Below are 12,175 nucleotides of genomic sequence, written 5' to 3' on the forward strand. Positions count from 1 at the left end.
GGTGGGGTTATGGGGATAGGGTGGAGGTGTTGACCTTGGGTAGGGTGCTCTTTCCAAGAGCTGGCGCAGGCTCGATGGCCAAATGGCCTCCTTCTGCACTGTAAATTCTATGATAATCTATGAAACCACAAGAAAAGAGGAAAGGTGCTGAAGCCAATTGCGGGGGGCAGGGAACGACAAAATAAACCGCTCTGTAAAATAAAGTGAATTAGCGCGGGCAAGAAAAATGTAATGTATATGATGAGAAAAGCCAGTAAACAGATTTTCAAAAAGGAAGTCAGTGTGGTGAGGTGGGAATCATTGCACATGTGACTTTGGCATGTGGAACCAATCGCACTTCCTGTCGTTTTTAAACTGCGAAGCTCAATCTACCGTTTACCATCTACCTGGCAGCCTCACAGAAAAGGAACTGAACAATTGGCCCCATCTATGTTGCTGCGACTAAAACTTCTATGCCATTATGGGCAGCACAGTGGGTAGCACTGTGGCTTCACAGCTCCAGGGTGCCAGGTTTGATTCCCGGCTTGCGTCACTGTGTGGAGTCTGCACGTTCTTACCGTGACTGCGTGGGTTTCCTCCCACAAGTCCCGAAAGACGCGTTGTTAGGCAATTTGGAAATTCTGAATTCTCCCTCTGTGTACCCGAACAGGCGCCGGAATGTGGCAACTAGAGCCTTTCCCCGATAACTTCATTGCAGTGTTAATGTAAGCCTACTTGCGACAATAAAAATCATTATTATTATCGCCTGCAAGACTGATTCATTTCTGCATGCCAGTCTCATCCTGTGAAGTCAACACACCAGAAAAGTGAATACAAAGGGGCCCGCAATCTTCTTTTCAATGGTTTTCAGCCTGCTGACCTCGGTGAAGGGTGACTTTGATCCTGGGCTCTGAAACCCACGTGAAACAATATTCATTTTGTGGTCCCTTTACTGTAAATCTTCTTTTCTCTATCTCTCTCTTTACTATCTGAAGGTGAGGGGGATGTTACAAATCTTCTTTTTGCGTTTTGAGTGTGCGCAAATAAACTAACCCTTTGGGTTGATCCTATGTAGAATTTGCTGTGGGGGTATTAATAGAAAATTGGGCCACATCAAAACCGAGGAGTTAAGAACTATGCCACCGTTTATAAAGAGGGAAACAAAAGCTTTGTGTTTATGGACAGGTGGTGAGAGAAATTAGTGCTGTTTACATTAACCTAACCCCCCCCCCCCCCCCTGTAAAAACTGCAACAATACTGGAAAACCTCTGAAATTACGAAGAAACTTTGGAACAATCATGTGCAAAAGTTGGTGAGTCTAAAGCTGAAATTAACCAGAGGGTAACATGCAACTAGTTCTGTTAATATTCACTTCAGGAACATCAGAGCTGTTTGGAAACTCAATTTGTTTATTGTTGTGGTGCCCTTTGTAGCTTCATTTTGAAATCATTTGATGGTTTGGAGTACCTTGTATTTGATTAATGAGGGTATTAATAGTGTAACTCACAGCCTTTCCCAACAAATTGTGTTTGTGTACCGGCCGAAGGCCAATCTCAAAATTCAATATACCTTTTATTTTTGTACACTTGAAGTTTCAAAATAAACATTATTTACACAACCTATTAATTACATTCAAGTCTTCAATTGTTTGCAGCCCCGAACAAAGAAGGATTGAGAGGGCACAGGGTACAGAAAATGGTGTACATTAATCCTCAACCATATGTGCCTGCTAGCTCAGCAGATAATTTCTTCCATCTTCAAATGTATAGCAAAACTGATTCATAAATAAAAGTTCCATTCAAATGGAACCAGATACAGTGTGCAGTCAGAGACTTGCGACTTCAAGTGCTAAAGTGAAGCAGCAATCTTTGTTAAAATACATTTAAGACCGTAAAACAAATTGCTATTTTTGCTTCATGTTCATTTTGACAGAACAAGTTGGCCCAGTGGAAATGAATTACCAGCAAGGCCACAATGAATGTGGAGAGTTGAGCTGCTGAACCATGTGTGGGTTTTTAAAAATTCTTTAACCAACAAGTCGGAACACAATCAAGGAGGCACAATTTTCCTATTGTAGGATCACAATTTCTTAAAAATACAAAGCTAATTAATTAGTTTGCCTCATTTTGTATCCCAACCCTCCAGGGAGTCCTCTTCCAATTTGCTCTTCTTCTGATACTTTCTCTCATTTTCACGATCCTTGTTCCAGTCTTTGAGGCCCTCTGGAAGGGATGTGTCTTCCTCGAGGCTCCCTGTCCCTTCCACAAACTCCTCGTACGTTGACTTTTCTGCAAATGGTCGAGGCCCCAACAGTTCAACCATGTCTGCCTTGTCCAGTACCTCTTTTTCCAACAATCGCTGAGCAATCTGAAATTTGCAATAAAACACAAACACTAAACACTAAATATAAAATACTAGAATAACAGAAAAGAGAAGGCTGAGGAGGCAAACTGACCTTTCAGATTATTAAAGGGCCCCGATAGGGTGGATGATGATAAAGTGCTTCCACTTGAGGGAAACTAAAAATAGGGCCATAAATACAAGATAATTCCAATATGGATTTCAGGAGAAACTGGTTTACCCACAGAGTAATTTAAATGTGTAACTAGCCATCATGCAGTATAGTTGAGGTGAATACCACTGATACATTGAAGGCAAAGCTAGACAAACACATGCTGATAGGGTTAGATGAATTTGGGTGGGAGGAAGTTCATATGAAAAGTAAACACCAGCAATGGCCCCGATTCCGTGTTGTACATTCCACGCAATGTTATAAAATAACAGCAGAGGAGGAGCTCACCAGTCAGCTCTCAACCTCAACCAAATTACTTTGCGCAGGTGAGAAACTTTGCACAGCGTGGGAGGTGAGAAACTTTGCACAGTGTGGGAGGTGAGAAACTTTGCACAGTGTGGGAGGTGAGAAACTTTGCACAGTGTGGGAGGTGAGAAAGTTTGCACAGCGTGGGAGGTGAGAAACTTTGCACAGCGTGGGAGGTGAGAAACTTTGCACAGCGTGGGAGGTGAGAAACTTTGCACAGCGTGGGAGGTGAGAAACTTTGCACAGTGTGGGAGGTGAGAAACTTTGCACAGCGTGGGAGGTGAGAAACTTTGCACAGTGTGGGAGGTGAGAAACTTTGCACAGTGTGGGAGGTGAGAAACTTTGCACAGTGTGGGAGGTGAGAAACTTTGCACAGTGTGGGAGGTGAGAAACTTTGCACAGTGTGGGAGGTGAGAAACTTTGCACAGTGTGGGAGGTGAGAAACTTTGCACAGTGTGGGAGGTGAGAAACTTTGCACAGTGTGGGAGGTGAGAAACTTTGCACAGTGTGGGAGGTGAGAAACTTTGCACAGTGTGGGAGGTGAGAAACTTTGCACAGCGTGGGAGGTGAGAAACTTTGCACAGTGTGGGAGGTGAGAAACTTTGCACAGCGTGGGAGGTGAGAAACTTTGCACAGCGTGGGAGGTGAGAAACTTTGCACAGTGTGGGAGGTGAAAAACTTTGCACAGTGTGGGAGGTGAGAAACTTTGCACAGTGTGGGAGGCGAGAAGAGAGGCACTTATGAGGGAATGCCATTGATTGAAGTAATCTCCTACTGCTGGCCACACCATCAGAGTCATATTTATGGATATAGGTCACTTGGAGTTGTGACGAATGCGATCAGGAGGTTGGGGAGGTGTTTTTGTTTTAAATGTCCATTTATTGGAATTCTCAATTCTTCACAAAAATTCACATGAAACAAGTAAAAGCATTAAGATAGTCAATGTACAGCAGGTACAGCAAAAAACAAGTCATTACAAGGTTAAGAACAATAAGACTGGATGAATCAGGGACAAGACCTGTCCGTACCAAACATGATACAAGCAACATTTCAGACCTACATCACACCCATAACTTCAAAACAAAATGACAGAAGAAAACAATACCCCGAGAACACTGGTGCTAAGGGAAAATCAACTAACTCCTAGTGCAATTTAAACTCTTCTCCAGATCCAGGTTGGAATGGGCAGCCATCCTGTACCTTTAAGGTGGCAAAAGACAAGGACAAAGTCAAAGCGCACTGGGCACAACTAAACCTATATTATCAACCCAGGGTCTCCCATAGAATTAAAAAGTGAGCAAGAACAAGAACCCGAGCTTCCCATCTCCCAGGACAAAACAGATCATCAAACCACCAGCACCATCCTCAAAAGGGTAACAGGATATCGCAGGGCAAGGAACCAAAAGGAAAATAGTCAGATCCCAGTCGAACAAAAAAAAGTGGGGAGACCCACTACAGGGTAGAAGGGCTGTCCCCCCAGACTGGGGATTACCCAGCCCCCTCACCCCACCACACTCCACCACGACTATCCAAAAAGAGAGGATTTGACCACCCCACAGCCAACATAAATTTGTATGTTTGCTGGTGCTGCAAAGGCCCACCTTCCAACACCACCACAACTAGCCCACAAGGTCACCAAGACTAAAAGAATGAAAAGCAACGCCCCAACACCTCTCAAAGTCAGAAGAAGAGTGAAGAAGATTAAAATTGTCAGAACTAACTCATCGCACCGACATTATTACACAAGATGAGAACTGGTCAACCAACCACAAAGTGGACCCCATCCAACTCCCAAGAGGAATTGACCACGGATGAATACTGGACACTACCTTCGGACCTACCCCATTTCCTCACCTTTCCAGATGTGGATCACCCACATCGGACCCCCCAAAGAAGGTACCCCGCCCCCAAGGTGCAAGAGGATGCTGAACGTGATACTGGGCCTGGGATCAGAGAACTGGTCCCAAGGACTACCATGATATTTCTTTCCTTACACCCCTCCAAAGCTAAGCCAGCTCAGGCCTATATGAGAAACAGCACCGAAAGAAACCCTCCTGAGAGGGACCAGCCCATCAGATACACCACCTGCCATCAAAAAGAAAGGATATTTAGACTGACCTCGCAAAGTCTTGGACAGCAAATAGAACAGTCAAAGAGGGAGACCCCCCCCCAAAAAAAGGGGGGAGTCCTACAAACCTCAGTCCTCAACAGGATAATATACAGTCCACCTGGGCCTGAAGAAGAAAAAGGCGCAGCCAAAAAAAAATTTGGTCTAATTACAGGGGACCTGGACTTCCGTGACGGCGGGCAGGAGGCAGCCGCACAATGGAGGTCTCCAGTTCGGGAACAGCATTTTCGGGGCTTTAAGCCCAGTCCCAGGGTTCACAGAGGCAGCAAAAGCAGGGAGAAGGCACTGAGGAGGCACAGTGAAGGCACAGCAAAGGAAAATGTCGAGGGTGAGCAAAAAAACGGCCGTAAAAAAAACAGCTGGAGGTCCAGCGGGGAGTGGAAAGGTCACCGCGGGGTCACCAAGAAAAATGGAGGCTGGAGCATCAGAGGAGGCCGCATTGCTTACGGCTGAAGAAATAACTAAGGTGATGGCTGCGGAATTCGAAAGGCAGTTTACAAAATACATGGAAACAATGAGGAAGGAGATGAGGGAGGTTTTGAGTTGCTGGTGGAGGAGGCGATTTCACTGGTGACGACGGCGGTGGCGAGCGCAGTGGCGGAGGTGTGAGAGCAAGGGGAGGCGCGAAAGGAAGAGGAGACATTATTGCAGCACGGTGATCAACCTACCTCGATGGGGAAGGTGATGGAGATTAACAAGGATCTGCGAGGAAAACCTGGAAAACAGATCCAGGCTACAGAATTTGAGGATTGTGGGGCTGCCCGAAGGACTGAGGCCGACTTAGTATTTTGCCGCGATGCTGGCGAACTATTGGGGGAGGATCCCTCCCGATATGAACTGGATCAGGCTCATCGGTCGTGGAGGCCTGTACCAAAGGCGAGTGAGCCGCCAAGGGCAGTGACTCTGTGCTTCCGTAGGTACAATGTGAAGGAGAAGGTCCTGAGCTGGGCCAAGCAGAAGCGGGTGGTGCAGTGGGCTGGAGCTGGTATACGTGTATACCAGGACTTTACGGTGGAGCTGACGAGGAGGCGGGCTGCCTTCAACCGGGTGAAGAGGGCACTGTACATTAGCAAGGTGCAGTGCGGCATTGTATATCCAGCGAAGCTGAGGGTGACTTACAAGCTCAAGGACTTTTATTTTGGAACGGCGGAAGCAGCAGAGGAGTTTGCGAAGGCAGAAGGACTGTGGCAGAATTGAGAAATTGAAAAATGGCCATGTGCCAATGTAACCTCATGACTGTATTTTCTTCCTTTTTGTTTCACTGCATGCGGGTGTATGGGCTAAAGGAGCCAATGTGGTATATATTTGCACAAGGGAAGTGATGGGACTTTCACTTGAAATGAGGGCTCTTTGGGGTGTCGGTGGATATGCGGGGTTTGTGTGCCAAAAGGGGATTTCTGGGCTTTCCTAGGGCCGGGCAAGGGGGAAAGGGACCCGGGCGGGGGCCTCCACGCTGGTTGGGAAAGTTGGGGGGGGAAGGAACCGAGGTTGGGGGGAGGAGTTTTACAAGAGGCAGTGGACGGGAGGAGTTGGAGGGGGGGGGGGGGGGTTTACAATCTTGGGTATCATGACGGTACTCTTTCAGAGGTTGGATGGCGTTGAGAGTGAGTGTGTGTGTGTGTGTGTGTGTGTGTGTGTGTGTATGTGTGTGCGCGCGTGCGTGCGTGTGTGTGTGTGGGGGGGGGGGGGGGTGGACTCTATAGGTTATTGGTGAGCATGGGCGGTCCCGGACTCCTTTTTCTTTTTCTCCTTTGTTTTTTGTTTCCACCGTGGGAGGGTTTGTTTTATTGGATGCATATATTGACAGGTGGGCCGTTGTTTGGGGTGGTGGGAGGATGGGATCGTTGTTATTGTTAAGGGGATTGATTTTGTATTTGTTACTGTTTACTGTTTGTGGGTGGGGTGTAAATTTTGAAGGAAAATGTGAAAATGGAGAATAAAAGCATTTTGAAAAAATATTACAGGGGACCTTCCTCGAACAAAGCGAGGACAGAACTAACCTAACTACCCTCACCATCCACCCCATACCCAGTTCCGGCTCTGCTCAATCCCACCCTTACCAAGGATATATTAGGATTCTGTGCCCAAATCCCACAGTCAATATTCAGCTTAACAAGACAAAACCTTATTCATTCAGGATAACTAACAGCACAGTTCATCACACCCAAAACATTTACTTCCTTTGCAGCGCGGGCAAACATACAAATTTATGTTGGCTGTGGGGTGGTCGAATCCTCTCCTGTTGGAAGGTTGTGGTGGAGTGTGGTGGGGTGGGGGGCTAGGGCAATCCCCAGTCTGGGGACCGCTCTGACAGCCCTTCTGTCCTGGAGTATGTTTCCCCACTTTTTTTTCCGACTGGGATCTGACTTTTTTCCTTTTGGTTCTTTGCCCCACGATATCCTGTTACCCTTTTGAGAATGGCGCTGGTAGTTTGATGATCTGTTTTGTCCTGGGAAATGGGGTTATGGAAGCTCGGTTTCCTGTTCTTGCTCACTTTTTCTATGGGAGACCCTGGGCTTATTTACATTACTAGACAACAACATGATTATCAGGGAGTAAAGTCCAGGATAACAACTGAGGAGCAAGGTAGTCATCAGGATAAAGGCCACTCCACTGCGCACAAATAAAGTATTTAGGATAATGCAGGATTGGAAACGGTGAGCACTCCTCAGGATCTTCCAAGGAGTCTGGGGTGGCACAGTGGCTGCACTGCTGCCTCACAGCTCCAGGTACCCGGGTTCAATTCCTGCCCTGGGTGACTGTCTGTGCAGAGTTTGCACTTTCGCACCGTGTCAGCGTGGGTTTCCTCCCACTGTCCAAAGTTGTGCCAGTGAGGTGGATTGGCCATGCTAAATTGCCCCTTAGTGTCAACAGATTAGGTGGGGTTACTGGGTTACAGGAATAGGATGGTGGCGTGGGCTTAAGTAGGGTGCTCTTTCCAAGGGATGGTGCAGACTCGATGAGCCAATGATCGGAACACGAGCCTCATTACTTCCAACATGCTGACTCGAACGAGCCCAGGCAGTCAACAACCTGGGGCTGGGGGTTGTCTGCCTGGCTTAGGCAACCCCAATCCCTTTTGCCCGACAGCAGAAACAGGATCACACAGGACCAGACGTTGGAAGGCTAATGCAGCCCGAGACCTTGGAGACAGGATTGAATGTACTCCATCGAATCTGACCTGCCCGCCCTCCAGGTCGAGATTCCAAAAAAATGGCAGCCATTCTCAAACTCAGCTGGGAACCTCTTCACCATCTCACTGGAGACACCAGGCTCAGCAGGGCTCCTCACCGTTTCCCCCTCGTCCTCACGCAAATTCCTCAGGATGGATGACAGGCCATGTAACACAAACTCAACTGTGGGTTTCCAGCAAAGATCATGCTCTCTCTGTCACAGGCACTTCCTTGTAGTAATAATAATCACTTGTCTCAAGTAGGCTTCAATGAAGTTACTGTGAAAAGCCCCTAGTCGCCACATTCAGGCGCCTGTTCGGGGAGACCGGTACGGGAATTGAACAATGCTGGCGTTGTTCTGCATTACAAGCCAGCGCTGCCATTGCCTCAACAAAGACACCTCGCAACTCTTGAAACTGGGCTTTGACGTCCTGCATCACGGGGCCAAGATATTCAGGTGGATTAACTTCTTCTCAGCCATTATCCCTCGGTGAACACTGTACCATCAGGGCAAGAATCCTCTCAAAAGCAGCTAGGCCACGAAAGACAGGGGCCCACCCCAACTCCCTCCAGCCACTGTGAATCAACAAGGATTAAAGCCCATCATCTTGACTCAGTAGTGCTGAAACATTGTTCAAGAACTCCCGGTACATAGAAAAAAACTATGCAACCCAAGAATAGATTAAAAAAAGAGATGTGCGCAAGGATAATAACAAAAATTGCAAGATGACCGAGCCGGTCTTGCGCTCACATCACGTGATTCCTGGGGTCCTCCTTTTTAAATAAATGCTTTGCAAATGGACAGCAAATCATTTTGTAATTATGAACGCTGATATGCAAAATATCATAAACCACCAAATAAAGTAAACAACATGTTCCAGCTGCAGCACTCCAAAGCAAAATTTAAACAGCAACTTTAAAATCAGGATCAAAGCAAGCTAAAACAATGAATACTTTAGATACAAGTTGCCACAATGCAAACAAATGCTATGTCATTTTCATGATTACATAAAGTCTTAAACTTAGTTTATTAAAAAAAAAAGACCTGCATAGCTTCTAAAACAATGCAGTGAATAATCACACAATAGTTAGCTGTGCAACAGAATAAGCAAAAACAAATATCACACTCTCTGAAAGGAATGTTACAATGACACACACACTCACACACACACACAAGCCCACCCACACCTGACAGACACCACCCGTCCTCCCCACATTACACAATTACACACAGGCACCAATCCCCGCACCACACAGAACCCCCCCCCCCCCCCCCCACAAGACAGACAATCCCACCGGGGCAGATAGCCACATCCCCAAGCAGACAGACAAACATGCACCCATACAGACAGAGACCCAAACAACCACCACCTCCCACCCCATGCACTCACCTATCTTCCCCCACCCCCTACACAACTAACCATGACCCCACACTCCTCCCCCACAAACACAAAGGCACCCAATCATTCTTCAATGTGGATAACTGGCCATTATTAAAATGTGATCTTGCTAGCTGATTTATCCATTTCCCAAGGAATTCATGGTTGCTACTGCCAGCTGGTTAGCTCAGCACAGGCCAGAGATTTGAAACTGGGACTTACCAGCACTCTGCATAATACTGTGCAGTAAGACCCAAATTCCTACAGGAATAATTCCAGATACAGATAGATACCAAACAAGTGTATTCTCCTGAAAGCATCAAAATGATGTATTTTGGGTTTTAGGCTTATTAATGGACTCTGTGAATAGCCTGACGATAATCTAATGTAAAGGTACCTCTTGTGGCGAAAAAAAATGTATCCCTCATAGAATTGCTCAAAATTGCAAAATAGGCCAAATTAGGTTAGATGCCCTCTAAAGGCAAGTCTGGGACAACTTGTGACAACTTAGTTATGGCTTCAAAATTTTGCAACACGAGATGTATCCCTCATAGAATTGCTCAAAATTGCAAAACAGGCCAAATTAGGTTAGATGCCCTCTAAAGGCAAGTCTGGGACAGCTTGTGACAACTTAGTTATGGCTTCAAAATTTGCAACACGAGATATTTGGTTGCCTAGCGAGGAGTGCTGTCCTTTTTGAATGAAAACATTCAGTCTCAAGTTATTTTGTGAAGATTGATGAAGAGAATACACACAAATAATGCTTTTGCTGGGCACCTGCCCAGACACACCGGATATCAGGAAAATCTGTGCACATATATAGGAATCTATCCAATTTGGCTTCCATTTAAGAAATCTATCGATTGAGGGCAGTCCAAAGTAACTTAGCCAGCTCCCTCTTTATTCAAAGTAACATTCAAAGTGACAATAATGTGGTTTAAAAGTTATATGAATATTTTCTAACCTTCTCAACTTCCGCTCTTTTTTCTGTCAGAAGTGACAAAGTCCTCTCATATGCAGAACTGATGACTAATCGCACTTCCTCATCGATCAGTCGGGCAGTGGCCTCACTGTATGGTTTTTCTAAAGTCATCTCACCTTGTCGTGGGAAGTCAAAGGATACCTGGCCTACTTTTTCATTCATACCAAACTGGACAATCTAGAGACAGACCATGAAAAATTAACCATGAGCATTTATCATATTGCAGCTTCAGTGAACCATGTTACTGGACTCAAACCAAGCAAAGTAATCCATTGTGCTCCCACCCAGCATCAGTAATTTCTTCAGCAAGGGGCGACCTGTTGAGGTCTACAAGATTATGAGGGGCATGGATAGAGTGGATGGGCAGGCACTCTTTCCCAGGGTGTAGGGGTCATTTACTCGGTCAGTGGGGCAATGTTTAGAGGAGATGTACGAGGCAGGTCTTTTACGCAGAGGGTGGTGAATGCCTGGAATGCGTTGCCAGGGGAGTTGTGGAAGCAGATACATTTACGGTGTTCAAAAGGCATCTTGACAAATACATGGATAGGATGGGTGTAGAGGAATATGGCACAAGGAAGTGGTGAGGGTCTTGACCAGTACAGGCTTGGAAGGCTGAAGGGCCTGTTCCTGTGCTGTATTGTTCTTTGTTCTTGTTTTGAGTGCTGGCCCAGGTTAATATTGACTTGATTTGTTCCACAAATAAAAAGCATCAACAGGAATTTGTTTCAAACTCAGCCCTTCTTCACACTTAAAGGGGAAAAATGTACTCTTTTAGGATTTTTGGACATACAAAGAAATAAGAGAAGGAAACAAAGTATATTTAGTGGAAGAAAACTATGGGGTGGCATGGTGGCACAGTGGTCAGCACAGTGCCTCACAGCACCAGGGATCAATTCCGACCTTGGGTGACTGTGCGGAGCTTGCACGTTCTCCCTGTGTCTGTGTGGGTTTACTCCGGGAGCTGGTTTAGCACAGTGGCTAAACAGCTGGCTTGTCATGCAGAACAAGGCAGCAGCGCGGGTTCAATTCCCGTACCAGCCTCCCCGAACAGGCGCCGGAATGTGGCGACTAGGGGCTTTTCACAGTAACTTCATTGAAGCCTACTTGTGACAATAAGCGATTATCATTATCCAGTTCCTCACACCGTCCAAAGATGTGCAGGTTAGGTGGATTGACAATTCTGAAAAATTGCCCCTTGGTGCCCAAAGGTTGGGGTTATGGGGTTACAAGTATAGGGCGAGGCAGTGGGCCTAGGTAGGGTGCTCTTTCAGAGGGTAGGTGTAGACCCGATGGGCCGAATGCCCTCCTTCTACTTTGTAGGGATTCTAGGATTCTATTGAACAAGGTAATCATTCTCAGTAGTGTTACAGATATACGGTTAAAAGAGATGGAATAAGGTAACATGAAACACACAAATATTTGATATAAAGATCTGAAAATCTATTGTCATAACTTGAAGCAGCAAAATCACTACAGTGCAAACTTATAGCACTTTTATGCTCTGTAGTGAAATGCAAATGTTTCCAGGCCTCTTCAGATGGGTGAAATTATTACACTCCCAGTGGATAGAAACATTTGTTTTCCTTTGTCTACCTTCCAAGACCATCAAGACTGTGGACCAATGTATCTGTATAAAATCACCAAGTAACGGTAGCATTTTAGCATTTCAGCTCATCATGGAGGTACTACATGTAATGCAGGATAAAGTCCATGCAA

General features: G+C 46.1%; 1 protein-coding gene across 1 annotated transcript in view; it reads right to left on the bottom strand.

Annotated features, from left to right (window-relative positions):
• Positions 1-1,532: 1,532 nt before the first annotated feature.
• The window catches only part of afg3l2 (AFG3-like AAA ATPase 2), a 74,076-nt gene continuing 63,433 nt past the window's right edge, over positions 1,533-12,175 (bottom strand). The window contains exons 16-17 of the mRNA XM_072468405.1: positions 10,442-10,636; positions 1,533-2,346 (exon numbers count right to left, since the gene is read on the bottom strand). Coding sequence (XP_072324506.1) covers positions 2,101-2,346; positions 10,442-10,636 — 441 coding nt within the window. The 3' untranslated portion in view covers positions 1,533-2,100. The remainder of the gene's footprint in view (positions 2,347-10,441; positions 10,637-12,175) is intronic.

Source organism: Scyliorhinus torazame, chromosome 11 (genome assembly GCF_047496885.1).
Source record: "Scyliorhinus torazame isolate Kashiwa2021f chromosome 11, sScyTor2.1, whole genome shotgun sequence".
In the NCBI taxonomy this organism is placed as follows: Eukaryota; Metazoa; Chordata; class Chondrichthyes; order Carcharhiniformes; family Scyliorhinidae; genus Scyliorhinus; species Scyliorhinus torazame.